Source organism: Dasypus novemcinctus, chromosome 13, assembly GCF_030445035.2.
Source record: "Dasypus novemcinctus isolate mDasNov1 chromosome 13, mDasNov1.1.hap2, whole genome shotgun sequence".
Classification (NCBI taxonomy): Eukaryota; Metazoa; Chordata; class Mammalia; order Cingulata; family Dasypodidae; genus Dasypus; species Dasypus novemcinctus.
This window is the reverse complement of record NC_080685.1, coordinates 57,735,118-57,749,088: the sequence shown is the minus strand read 5'-3', so window position 1 is coordinate 57,749,088 and position 13,971 is coordinate 57,735,118. Positions and strand designations below refer to the sequence as shown.

The following is a 13,971-nucleotide window of genomic DNA, read 5'->3' as shown; positions in this document are numbered from 1 at the left end:
AGAAATACCTATTTTGAGATTCCATATGAATAGTTATATAAAAGACAAGAGTAGAGATAGGAGAGAAAAAGGTATATTAGAAACAAATGTTTATCACCTGATTACTTGCCACACAGGGAAAAAACAATTTATTTTAATACAATTTATTTAATACTAGATTTATACCATAGAATAATTGATCTACATACAAATTAAGAAGAACCGTTTATATGGGATTTCTTTTCATTTGAACATCTAACAAGGATTATCCATATTTTGTTGCAAATAATCCCTTAGTGATATAGGTTAGATGCTTCTTAGAGTTTATAAATACCGTAAGATACACAGTACAAATATGAATTCTTAGTCAAATTAAATAAAATACTTCTTTATAAACTGTTTCATTCTTTAAAAGTACTACTAAATCAGCTACAACACAAGGTTTTACCATATGGTTTACCTCTAAGAAAAACAACAGTCTATGAAAAGCCTTAAGGGCAAATTTAATATGAAAACACATCTTTTTTCCCAGGCTGATAAGGTAAGAACTTGTTTTAGTTATTTTTTGGGGATTAAAAATATTTCAGTAACTTATCAGAGGGATATATACACATCTAAAATATCTTGAATATCATATAGATTACTGATTAAAGCAGAGCCACAATTAGGCGTAACAAATGCAATGACATAACTCACCTAAATAGGGAATGCAAGGTGTCATCTTTAAGCTACTTATATAATCTCTCAGTCTTTTGTAGTTATCTTCTTTACTCATTACATATTCTAATTTTTCAAAGGTAGTTTTGTCTTTTCGACTTAATAACTAAAAAAAGAAACAAAAGGATAAGTTATTTACAAATTCCATTTTATAACACCAAATACATTTCTCTTGAATTAAAGTTGTATTTTCTATACATCTGAATTTTAATTTCAGTTATACCTTCTTTAATTATAGCTACTCCTTCTTTTATTCTATTGTGGTAGTATGAAATAAAAGAAAATCAAACATGCCTATTAAAATAATCACCCAGATTCATTATCTGTACAGTATTCCTTTTACGTAAGGAAAATTAACTTACTAAGTAGCAAATCTTAATAAATTATTTTTCACCTTTGCTAAATGGTTAAAGCAATTCATCTTGATCATTTTCCTACTGTGAAATAATTATATAGTCATGTTCAAATCAAATACCCAAATATTTTGACTGCCCCCTATCCTCAAAGATAAAGATCATTCTTGCAAAAAAATTAAGAAATAATTATCGAATTTCATGATTTAAGTAACAATTTTTCTTGCTAATCTCATCACTGAAATTTGACAATGACCGGAAAACCCAGGGACTCTCTCTATTTTGGGGATTCTGATATGATATTTTCTCTTTATTCTCTTGAATCACTGCTATATCACTACAGTTGATCAATCAACTGAGATACACTAAAAGGTTATTGTTTTAAGAGGCTTCAAGGGAATATTTGCAGTCAGTGCCTTTTGAGATCACTTTGAAAATCAAAAGAAGTAAAAGAAAGGCAGGGTCAGGAGTATCCACGATAGTATTAACTAAAAGTTTCAGGAAATATTTTTTGGAATTATTCCAAAGACTCTGGAAAAAATATTTTTTCTTTAAACATACGAAGTTACTATTTCATTACTATGCAATAAAATTCCACTTTATGTCATAAAGTACTGGTGTTATTTTCCAGCAGGCAAAACACTTTCACCTATATTCTCATCTTATTTTCCTTAGAGGTTAACAGAAAAGTTTGAAGATTAATTTAGGAATAAGGAGACAGAGATCCAAATATGATCATAAGGTTAGCAAATAGCAGAGCATACTAACACTCTTAGTCATTCACTTGCTCACAAGGATTATACCCCTGTTTTTCAGAGTCTCATAGGTCTGGTTCTGGAGTTAAAAGAGTATTCTGACACATGATCCACTACTCTTTCCAGTATTTAAAGTAGTACAGTTGGGATTGATGTTGGAATCTATTTTCATAGGCTATCAGAGGCAGATTATCTTTAGATAATCTCTACCAACAAAGCAAGCACCAAAGATTATAGTCAGAAGAGTGAATGAGAAGTCTCCCTTCCTCTTTGAAACATGATGTCATGGAGTTATTTCCCGTTAATGTTTTATATAGATAGTCTATGATTTAAAACAGTGGTTTCATGAACTTCCGCCTAGTCCCCCCTACAACACACGTGATTAGCATTGTCAAGATTAGGTGCAAATCATTGCTTGCTACCACTTGTAAATCTAACTGTTTTCTCTTTTCCTCCCACATAAGAAAGCATTTGGATATGCAAAATATAGTGATGTGACATTGTAGGGATAACAATAAGTCTATTTTTTCCCCTAAGTTAATCATTCAAAAACACTGGTACTTCACAAAAAAAGAAAAAAATGAAAATAAAGAAAACACTTTGCTACTTCAAACATTAAGAGAAACAAATTACTTCCAACTCATAACTGATCTCACCACATCTGAATTATTAAACTATGGTAAAGAACTATATGGCCAAATACATATAAAAATTTATATTTTGTAATTTTTATAATAATTCAATAACCAGATTAATAGCATTCAGCCTGAGGGAGACAGAAGGGAAGACGTATTTCCAGAAGACTATTTAGAGGAAGACTACAGATACAAAGAAATGATTAGATGTTAAAATAGGTATTTCCTAGAGACAGCTCAAAAATTCATCCAAAGCCCACGTGGAAAGGTATAACAAGTCTTGACTTTTTCTCCTTTTCAGATCTTTTCTGATATTTCTAATGTCATCTCACTACATCCCCCCCCCCCCCCAAGAAAAGAAGACAACAAACTACTTCACAATGTTTCCACATGTTCTCTACCATTTTCCCGTGGCCAAAAATCTTGGGTATAAAGCTCTTCCCACTTTGAGCAGTATTCATGAAAAAGAGAGCCCACAGAAATGCAAATATTCCCAGCAAGATCTCTAAATCTCTTTATCACCTAACCACCACAATCTGCTTTGGAGAAAATTAGAATGAATCTCAGTTCAAGTCAGTCACCATAAGAAAAGCAAGATTCTCAGATCACTCCTCATCACCTCGAATAGTAATCCCCACACAAATATGTAGAAATGCCTGCATTTGCATAAACAAAGCCTTTATTTATTTAACTTGGACCTCACATGCAGATTATGACTGATTGTTCATGGCACTCGAAATTACCATTAGTTCCTGTTGTGATGTTCTTGTTAAATTAGTTCATTTATTTTACACAACGAATACACATGAACCCACCTTCCTTCCTAAGAAATAAATTACCAATGACACACATTTACCCATGTGCTCCTTCCATAGCAGTTCTGTCTTTAAGAGATAAGTATACAGAAGGCCTCAAGCAACTGAGGGAAGGCTCAAACTGACAGCAAGCAAGAAACAAGCATGTTTATTCCTACAACCATGAGGAAATAAATTCTACCAACAGTCTTCCCCACTCAAGCCTCAGATGAGCCTGTAGCCCTGGCCCAAACCTTGACTGCGTCTTTGTGAGACTCCAAAACAGAGGACTCAGCTAAGCCAGGTCCAGACTCCTGACCTAAAGAACCTGTGTGATAATAAATGTGTATTGTTTTAAGTCACTTAAAAAAAAAAAAAGAGGTAAGCAGTAACCACTATTCTGAAGTTTGCAGTTATCATTCCCGTAAGTTTATCTTTGACTATAGAATATTATACTATTTATATTCTTTGACACTTTGTTCAGTCAATATATTTATATTAATATTTTATCCATGATGTTATGTGCAGCACAATGGCTAGTGGCTACCATACTGGACCACAAAGTAAATCTGCAGATCTTTCTCACAAATATATTGAAGATTTTAGTAGTTAGAAAGAAAGAACCCACAAGTCAACATATTCTTATCATAAATCTTCACATGCGTGATACCCCTAATATCCTGGTTTCTCAGTTTCTTCACTTTTCTTCCTCTTGGCTTTCTTGGTCTCCGCTCCCACGTCATCCTGAATCCAAAAATTATTTGACTTCACTGGAACTTCCTATCTTTTCACTGTTAATCACCTCCCTCAAACTGTCAGTTCCCTCATTTTATTTGGCTTAGATTCCTCATCTATCACTATAATAACTCCTTTACATTTACACTCTTTTATCTTTGCTTACTCCTTAGCTAATCCTATCTAATCTCATGTTTTAAATACTATCGTTACACTGATCACCCTTACTTTTCTTTGAACAAATCTGGGTGTCTCTACTGGCTATTCCCTCTACACAGAATTTTCTTCTCCCAGTTAGAAAACTGATTGATTCCCTCAAATTGCCATGTCTTGAACCAGCTGCAACTTATCAGAAATTCTCTTAGCACATTATATAAAATAGTACTGCCCTGCATTCTTTTCTATACCATTTATTATGTAGTTATTTTTCTTCAGAGCATTTACCACTATCTATGATAAATTATTTATTTGTTTACAGGTTATCTTTCCCCACTAGAATGTTAGCTGTATGGGAATGGGGCTTTGTCCATATCATTTACTACTCTACGGCAAGTAATTAAGACAGTACTCGGCAGAGTAGGGAATATTTTAAAATTTAATACAAAAAATCTTGTTTTATTCAGATTAATAATGGAGCTGTTACCAAATTAAAAAATATATATTTTTCCATGCAAACAGATGAGGGAGACAATGTAAATATTTCAAGGAAAATAAAAATTTAAGTAAAGGGAAATGTATCTCATAAATCAGAATATAATTCCTTTCCCTAAAACTTTATAATCATTTCCATTCCCCCCATGAAATTCAAATTTTAAGGAAAGAGGATAAGGCCACCACTATTTTTATAAAAATTTTAAGTAGGAAAGCCTTTCACCCAGGTGTTTCTATAATACAAATGAAATATAAACTGGATCATAAGCTCTTCCACATTAAGGTTGTCCCAACATAGAAGCTGACTCTGGTTTTCATGAAAAACATCTGTCTTTAGATATTGTGAAAAGTGAAAGCAGGACTAGGGTAATTAAAAACAGATTTTAATAACTTAAAAAAGTTATTTAAAGCTAGTCATGTTTTTAGCATAGAACCATAAGAACTCACAAACCATTTTTACAAAATGTAAAAGACTTTAAACAAAATCATTTCTCTTGAGCAATGAGGAATAATACTAAATATGAATAAATTCAGTTGACTCTAAAATTTTACTTATATAAATTCTAGAAAATACCTGGAAAAAGGGTCCTCAGGATGGAAGAATTAAATATGGATTAGAGCGGACTTACTGGTATTCTACTATAGAATTATTGTGACTCTAGCAATGGAAGAAATTATATAACTGATGTGGAGACAGTGGCCACGGGAGTTGCCGAGGGCATGGAGAGGGAAAAGGAGGTGTGATGTGGGGGCATATTCAGGACTTGGAGTTGTCCTGAATGATACTGCAAGGACAGATGTAGGACATTATACACCCTGCCATAACCCAATGAATGGACTGGGAGAGAGTGTAAACTACAATGTAAATGATAATTCATGCTGTGTAGCAGTGCTCCAAAATGTATTCATCAATTGTAATGAATGTACCACATTAATGAAAGAAGCTGTTGTGGGAAAAGTGAGGGGTGTGGGGAGTGGGGCATATGGGAATCTCCTGCTTTTTTTAATGTAACATTTTGTGTGATCTATGTATCTTTTAAAAATATATAAAAAATATATTAAAAAAAGGAAAAAAACCCTGGAAAGCCTGAGGCCAGTATCACATGACTTAAATACGAAATATACAAATTTGCAGAAATGAGATTTTACAACCCTGACCTTGGTAAAGTAATAGAACCAAATATGATTAATATAACATCAGAATGCACAGCAACATCACATAATGCCAAGTTAAGTATCAGATTTTCCATTATTCCAAAGGAAAAAAAACCCAGTGGTTTACTGACTTAAAAATAATGAAAACCTAAATCAGTAAGTTTTTGAAACTTACAGTTTAAATATTCCTCATACTTTCCAAAGACAATCTTGACATGATTAAATGCAGTTTTTCGTATTCATAATTTCCCATCAGTGAATATGAAACAATATCTTGTCAATAAGAATATTTAGACAGATTCTACAAAACAAGATTTCCCGAAGAGCAGAAACCAAGCCCCAAACTGCAATCTACCCAAAAATGACCTGACAAATCTGGTGAAACACTTAAGGAGAGAAAGTGTGGGTTTCAAAGAGCAGAGTACAAAATAATTTTAAATCCTTACCTAATATCGTAATATTATCCTTACTAAGAACCACAAAAGAAACATATATACATCTTTACTTCCAAAAGAAAGCCTAACCTTTCATTAATTAAGGAAATTTACTCACCGCCCATGTTTTAGTCAACCTGAAAATTGGGGCGCTTTGTAAGCCAGAAACCACTGCCATAAGTGCATGAAGATTATTCAGCTCATACAGTTTCTGAAGATATGAAAAAAAAAGAAGAGGGGGGGGATGAAAAATAAATACCAAGAGAAAGAAAACTTTAGATTCACAACATGTATAATTTAGGCAAAATTGGTAATAGTCCAGTATTTATTACCCTTGTTGCTAAAATTTGTCTTTCTATTATATCTCTTCAATTTAAACCTCCTTTCTCTTAGTCATGATTGTTGGGCAGAAAAAAAGCCTATGACTGTACAACCTTGGGGAAGGATGCCATGAACAAACAATATAATTCAGAGTACCCACTATGTTTACTGTAGATTGTTCTGGGCACAGAAGAGAACTTTCATGTTCTAACTTATCACTGTCCCCAAGCTCAGGGGGGAATATCTACTTCTAGGTGGGTAGTATATATTTTTTTAAAAATCAAAATATGGCTCAGTATCAAGTTTCCTGCTATGATCAAGACCCCTGGTTTCCAATAACCAGTCTCCTTTTTATACTGAAAGATATATTAAGCCTTGCCTTACGCTCTAAGTTTCAGGAAAGAGTCTATCGCCAGGACTGTACTCTAGTTTCTTATCAAGTATCCCCATATTCCAGGGTTACAGTTCAAACCTGTTTTCCACAGTCCTCCTCAATTTCCTGCTTCCTCCTGCCAAAATTCCCAGACCCATTCTTCCTCATTCATACTGGGAAATCTACTTGCTCCCCAATGGAAGACCCTGTTTTTACAGTATGCTTCCAGGAAACTCCTACCTAACACTGGGTTCCATAATTTGCCAAGAAAGCTAGGTGATATTTCTTGCTAATTTCCCAGATTTTTTCATATTATCTGATGCCTATAGCCAATTGGTCCATCTAAAAGTCAGTCATTTAGAATTTTCCTAACCTTCCTTCCCCAGGTCTAGAAAATGCTTTGGGTGGGGTATTTGACTGAAAACTCAAAGAAAACAAACAAAAACATAATAAATTAATAAATATAAAAAGGATATAAATCTTCAAACAGGAAAGTTGTGTAACTTAGTTGGGAAACCATTCATTCAATAAATACATTGTGAACATTTACTATAGGTCAGAAAGCATGCTGCATTAACACTAAAACACAACTATTAAGAAGCTTCAGTCTAGTGAGACAGACATGAAAATAAATACAAATCCAAACTGCGTATTTCTAGAATAAAAATATGGAGTTCTATAAAAGTAGAGAGGAAAGAACCAGTCCCTAACCCTGTATGAGAAGTTCAGTTTCCCAGAAGTGACAACTGACAGTGAGGGACTGTGAGGAAGAGGGAGGACGTTATACAAATAGCGCCAGGGGACCAAAACAGTATACTTTTATACTTGTCACTTTGTTTTATCTTCGTGATTGACAATTTCATCCAAATTCAACACTCTTCTTATTCATCAGAAGACAAGCAGTAAGAAAGTAAAAAGGCAATCCACAGACTGAGAGAAAATGGTTGCAATATATATTTCTGGTTTGTATCTAGAATATATAAAAATTCCTACAAACAATAAGAAAAAAAGCTAGTCAATCCAATTTTAAAATGTGGGCATAAGATTTGAAAAGATATTTCATGAAAGAAAATTTCCAAGTGGTCAACATGCATCTGGAAAGATGGGTGACATCATTTTTCATCCAGGAAATACAAAATTAAAACCACAATAAGATACAACTACACACCCAAAATAATGGTTAAAATTAAAAAGACTAAAGACTGAAAACACTAATACTGGCAAGAAATATGGAGTAACTGGAACACTCTACTGCTGGCTGGAATTAAAAATGGTATAACCATGTCATAAAACTATTTGGCAGTTTCTAATAAAGTTACACATATGCCTAACATATGACCCAGCAATTTCATTCCTAGGTATAGTTCATGAAAAATGAATGCATATTTTATAAGAATGTTCATAGCAGCTTTATTCATAACAGCCAAAAAAGGGGAAACAACCCAAATACCCACCAATAAGAAAATAATAATCAAACTGTGGTGTACCCACAGAATGGAAACCTCCTCAGCAATAGAAGAATGGACTACTAATAAAATGAAACAACATGGATGAGTAAAAGAAACCTGCCACAAGAGAGTGCATACCATGTGATCCCATTTACATAAATTTCAAAAACCAGTTTCCTCAACAGGACTGTGGTGGCGTAGTAAGACGCACTGTTAGGGAAGGGGCTTGAAGGAACTTTCGAGGTGATGAAAGTATTCTGTATCTTGACCTGGGTGATGGTTACAAGGGTGTACACCTAAGTAAAAATTAAGATTTATACATTTTAATGAATTAAACATTAATAGAAAAATAAAAGAAGAAGTAAGAAATCCAAACACATAGCTAAAAGTATTGTGATGCTGGTACTATCCTCAAGTACCAGACAGAAAGAAATGTAAATCTACTATGAAGCGATCTACCATAACCCAAGTCTCAAAGAATTCTTGCAAGTTTCAAGAAATCGGAACTCACATTTTTAAAAGAAAAAGAAAAACACAAAGAAATGAGAATTCATAAGTGGAGAGCAATGACTTTAGATACTGGCCTTAAACACAGAATATAAAATTACATATTTATTTTGTTTAGATCAAAAATAAGAGGAATGAGAAAGATTAAAAAAGTGACTTGGAGGGAAGCGGATTTGGCTCAACTGATAGAGCGTCCGCCTACTACATGGGAGGTCCATGGTTCAAACCCAGGGCCTCCTTGATCTGTGTGGAGCTGGCCCACGGCGCAGTGCTGATGCGTACAAGGAGAGCCGTGCTACACAGGGGTGTCCCCCGCGTAGGGGAACCTCACGCGCAAGGAGTGCACCCTGCAAGGACAGCTGCCCTGTGGGGAAAAAAGTGCACACATGGAGAGCTGATGCAGCAAGATGATACAACAAAAAGAGACACAGATTCCTGGTTCTGCTGACAAGAATGCAAGGGGACACAGAAGAACACACACAGTGAATGGACACAGAGAGCAAACAATGGGGGGGTGGGAAGAGAAATAAATAAAGAATAAACCTTGAAAAAAAAAAAGTGACTCAGATGCTTCAAAAAGAACTAAATAGATGTACATAAGTGAAAAATACAGTGCTGGTTATATTTTGCACTGGTCAAAAGCACTTTTAGATAAAGGTGAGGAGAAAATAAAAAGAATGAAAGATACACATGAGGTATTATACAGAATGCAAGAGAGATGTCAAAGGGTTAAAAAGATGTGAAATTGAGGTTAAAAGATAGGGAACATAGAGCATGAAAGGCCAAATGATTCCAGCTGTAGAAGGAGATGATAAAATACAATGGGGATAGAAACAACATTTGAAGAGATAATGTCAGAAAATTTTCCTAAATTGCTGAAAAACGCTAATTCCCAGACCAGGAACCTGGGGAAAGTAAATAAAAAGAAATCCAAAACTAGACATGTCACACTGAATGTATTTAGAATGCTAAAGAAAAGAAGATTTTAAAAGCAACCAGAGAAAAAAGATTACTTTCAAAGAAATGACAATCAGACTAATAGCTGAGTTTTTAATAGCACCAATGGAAGCTTGAAAAGTATGAAACAATATCTACGGCTTAGAAATAAGAGGAAGCGGACTTGGCTCAACAGATAAGAGTGTCCGCCTACCACATGGGAGGTCCATGGTTCAAACCCAGGGACTCCTTGATCCATGTGATGAGCTGGCTCATGGCGCAGTGCTGATGTGCACAAGGAGTGCTGTGCTTTGCAGGAGTGGCCCCCACGTAGGGGAGCCCCATGCACAAGGAGAGCGCCTCATAAGGAGAGCCGCCCAGCACGAAAGAAAGTTCAGCCTGCCCAGGAGCGGCAGCTGCACACACGGAGAGCTGATGCAACAAAAAGAGACACAGATTCCCGGTGTCGCTGACAAGAATATAAGCGGATACAGAGAACAGACAACTGGGGGAGGGGGGAGTGGGTGGCGAGGAAGGGGAGAGAAATAAATAAAAATAAATCTTTTAAAAAAAAGAAAAAGAATAACTGTCAGTCTGGAATGACATTTTTAAGAACTAGGGTGAAATAAAGGTACTTCCAGACATAATAAAACAGAGAAATAAAAAAGATTTCTTAAAATGGTGTTGGGATAATGAATTATTCATTTAGAAAAATATGCAAAAAGAATCTATGGATTAATTTAATATACATGCAAATTTATTCCAGGTGGATTAACTACTCAAGAATCAAAATCGATGCTATAAACTTTTAAAGGATAACATAAGAGAATACCTTTGATATTCTCAGAGGTTAGTGCAAATTTCTTCAAGAGACACTCTTAAAGAAGATAATAAAAAGTACTAAGATGAATAAATTTGACTCAAAACGAATGTCTTTATTAACATATAACATCAATGAACAATGGTAAAAAAAAAGCCACAAATAGGAAGACATAGGAAGTAGATAACAGAACACTAGTATCTAGAATTAAATAGAGAACTAAAAAAAAAAAAAAATCAATATAAGACCAATACTGCAATAGAAAATTGTTCAAAGATCTTGAACAGGTATTTCAGGAGTGAAAATCTAAATGGTTCACTTAAAAAAGATGTTTATTATCATCAGATTCAATGAAAGGCACAAAAAATGTTTTTAAAAACAAGACACATTTCATCCTGATCAGGATTGGCAATAATGAAAAATTCTGACAATATGAAGTGGTGGCAGGAAGTGGAGCACTGGGTACCTTCATATATTGCTGGCAGGAGTGTATATTTGTATAACTACTTTGGAAAAGAGAGATAAACATATATTATGACTAAGCAATCATGGTCCCAGTATAACCTCTGTATTTCTAGGGCTTCAACCCTCACATGAGCAGCAAGAGACTCATATGAAAATCCTTACAGCAGCAGTGTTTATAATAACAAAATAACAAAAATATATAAACTACTCAAACTACAATTTATTGAATTGTAGTATATGCAAACAACAGAATATTCTAAAACTGAGCAACATCCAAACACATGCCCAAATCTCAGTAACAATGCTGAGTACAAAAATCAACTTTTTTAAGTATAAAAGCGAATATGGAATAATTCTGTTTTTATAAGTTCAAACACATACACATAAAATAATATATTCAGGGATTTTATATAAATATGAGAAAGCTAGGGAATGAGAAACAAAATGCAGAACAATGGTTTCTACTGTAGTGAGAAGGTAGAAGAGTATACATGGAGAAGTATAAGGGAATTCAAAGTGGGCAGTCGTTACACAGGTATCTATTTTATTATTCTTTGATACCTCAAAGTTATTTCATAAATATTCTTATTGCATCTATTACAAGAAGAAAAAAGCCTGCCAGTTTTACAGCCAACTGAAATATGGGAGGCAGAAAGTCAGAATTGAGGAATTTAAGACCCATGACCAGAAAAAAAAAATTTAGTTTTTAACATGAAGGTAAAGCTGTTAAAAATAGCACGAAAGGTAGGAGACTGAAAAGGAATTAAATGATTATTTGATGAGAAGGATAATGGTAGTTTGATGGGCAAAATTTAGGGGTCTTGAGGAAAACAAACAAGTACATTTAAAAAAACTAACAAGAGAGAACCAGTGGAATTTCAGAATCTATGACAAAAAGTCATGAATTTCTTTGTTGAAACCCAGGATTTATCTAACATATCCTAAAAAGTGTTTTTTTTTTTAAACATAATCACACTTAAGCAAAATACAAAAATTTTTAAAAGGCTAACTCTGCCATCTAGTGCCACTGAATTTATCAGAATACAATTGCCCCCCCATGTGCTCAAGGAAAATATGAAAGAATGACATAATTAGAATATCTTACTTCATTCACAATGTGATTATCTATGTATATATTTTAAGAATAATGACTGATACTACAAAATTAGCACACTTCTTAGTGAATTTAAAATATAAATTTGGAGTTGTTATAGGTTTTATTTTTTAGATTTATTTTTATTTATTTTAATTCCCCTTCCCTCCCCCGGTTGTCTGTTTTCTGTGTCTTTTTGCTGCGTCTTGTTTCTTTGTCCGCTTCTGTTGTCGTCAGCGGCACGGGAAGTGTGGGCGGCGCCATTCCTCGGCAGGCTGCTCCCTCCTTCGCACTGGGCGGCTCTCCTTATGGGTGCACTCCTTGCGCGTGGGGCTCCCTTACGCGGGGGGGACATCCCTGTGTGGCACGGCACTCCTTGCGCGCATCAGCACTGCACATGGGCCAGCTCCACACGGGTCAAGGAGGCCTGGGGCTTGAACCGCGGGCCTCCCATGTGGTAGACGGACGCCCTAACCACTGGGCCAAAGTCCGTTTCCCTGTTATAGGTTTTAATAGCATCTTGGTATTGTCTTGTGGAATGTCCTGTTCTACTCCCACTTCTAAATTCTGACATTGCTGAAATCCATGATTCATTTCTCTTACTGCACTTATTAATTATGCCACAGTAACTATTCAATTAACATATTTGGGAACATCTGCATTTACATTTTTCTTTTAAAAATAATTTTTCAAAATGTTTGGCAGGGCGCATCATTTTAAAAGCAAATAACTAACCATGTGTCCTATATGGCTTTCTGCATCACCTGTAGAAAGAATTCCAGTACCTTAAATATCATATTTCACCATAATTTGACCTCTGTCTACTTATCCATCTATTCAGAGAGAGGGACTAGGATATAAAAGGAAACATCAGAAGACAGGAGGAATAAAGGAAAGGGGCAAGAAAAAAAAGGCAACTGATTTAAGAAGTTGACTTACATTATTAGCCAAGGAGCTTTACTTCTCAGTGTCATAAAACTTTGGTAAATAAAGTATCACAGGAAAATACTCTTAAGTATTTGTGAATAGTTGAACTCAAAAATAAAAACACAAGTTTTCTTTACCTTAGCAGTTTTAATATAGTGGCTCAAAACTTCTGCTCTAATTTTCAATGTTTGAGCATGAAGAATCTCTCGAACAACCCAAAAGCTTACCTGCAAATAAAAATTAAAAATAGTTAAAAGAGATTCTTTACTCACTAGGGGTCAAAATAATGATGAGAACTACCTAATGACATACTTATAGTTAGTAAAAAAAAAAAAAAAAATCATATTCTCTCTTTCCTTTGGCTCTATCAAAACATAACCAATATTCAAATGTTGCATACTCTTCATAAAGAGATAGAAATATAAATATAGATATGTGCTTATACACATGATTTTTAACTAATAAAAAGTTGATATAAATTTTTAAATTATAGTATGTTTTCCTGTATCTGTGTAATCCCATGTTGCCATTTATTTACATTGAGCAGAATCATAAGTGTGAAGAATCCCATGTATGGTTTCCTTGGTTGATTAAAATGAAATAAAATACCATAAGCATTATAAAATTTAACAGTATATTTTAGAAATCATGCAATGCTTTCAAATTCAATGAAACCTCATTTTTTATTTCTTTAAAAAACATTAAAAACCATTCATCACAAGGCAGACCAGATAATAACATGAAAATGCTCTACTCTGCTGAAAACAGTTTGCTTATAATTTGATAATAGATATATAACTCATTTAAATCCATGTAATATGAAAATAAAGTCAAAGCACTACAACAAAAAAGCTCAACCATTTACAAATCTAA

The 13,971-nt window shown here is 34.2% G+C and overlaps 1 protein-coding gene across 4 annotated transcripts in view; it reads right to left on the bottom strand.

The window, feature by feature from the left end:
• RALGPS2 (Ral GEF with PH domain and SH3 binding motif 2) overlaps positions 1–13,971 on the bottom strand; it is a 219,544-nt gene that overhangs the window by 90,916 nt on the left and 114,657 nt on the right. For 2 of the 4 annotated variants that reach the window (XM_058274797.1, XM_058274793.2), the window contains exons 6-8: positions 13,236–13,325; positions 6,327–6,419; positions 676–802 (exon numbers count right to left, since the gene is read on the bottom strand). In XM_058274797.1, the coding sequence (XP_058130780.1) occupies positions 676–802; positions 6,327–6,419; positions 13,236–13,325 (310 nt within the window). The remainder of the gene's footprint in view (positions 1–675; positions 803–6,326; positions 6,420–13,235; positions 13,326–13,971) is intronic. The other 2 variants (XM_058274799.2, XM_058274798.2) reach the window with 1 other exon arrangement.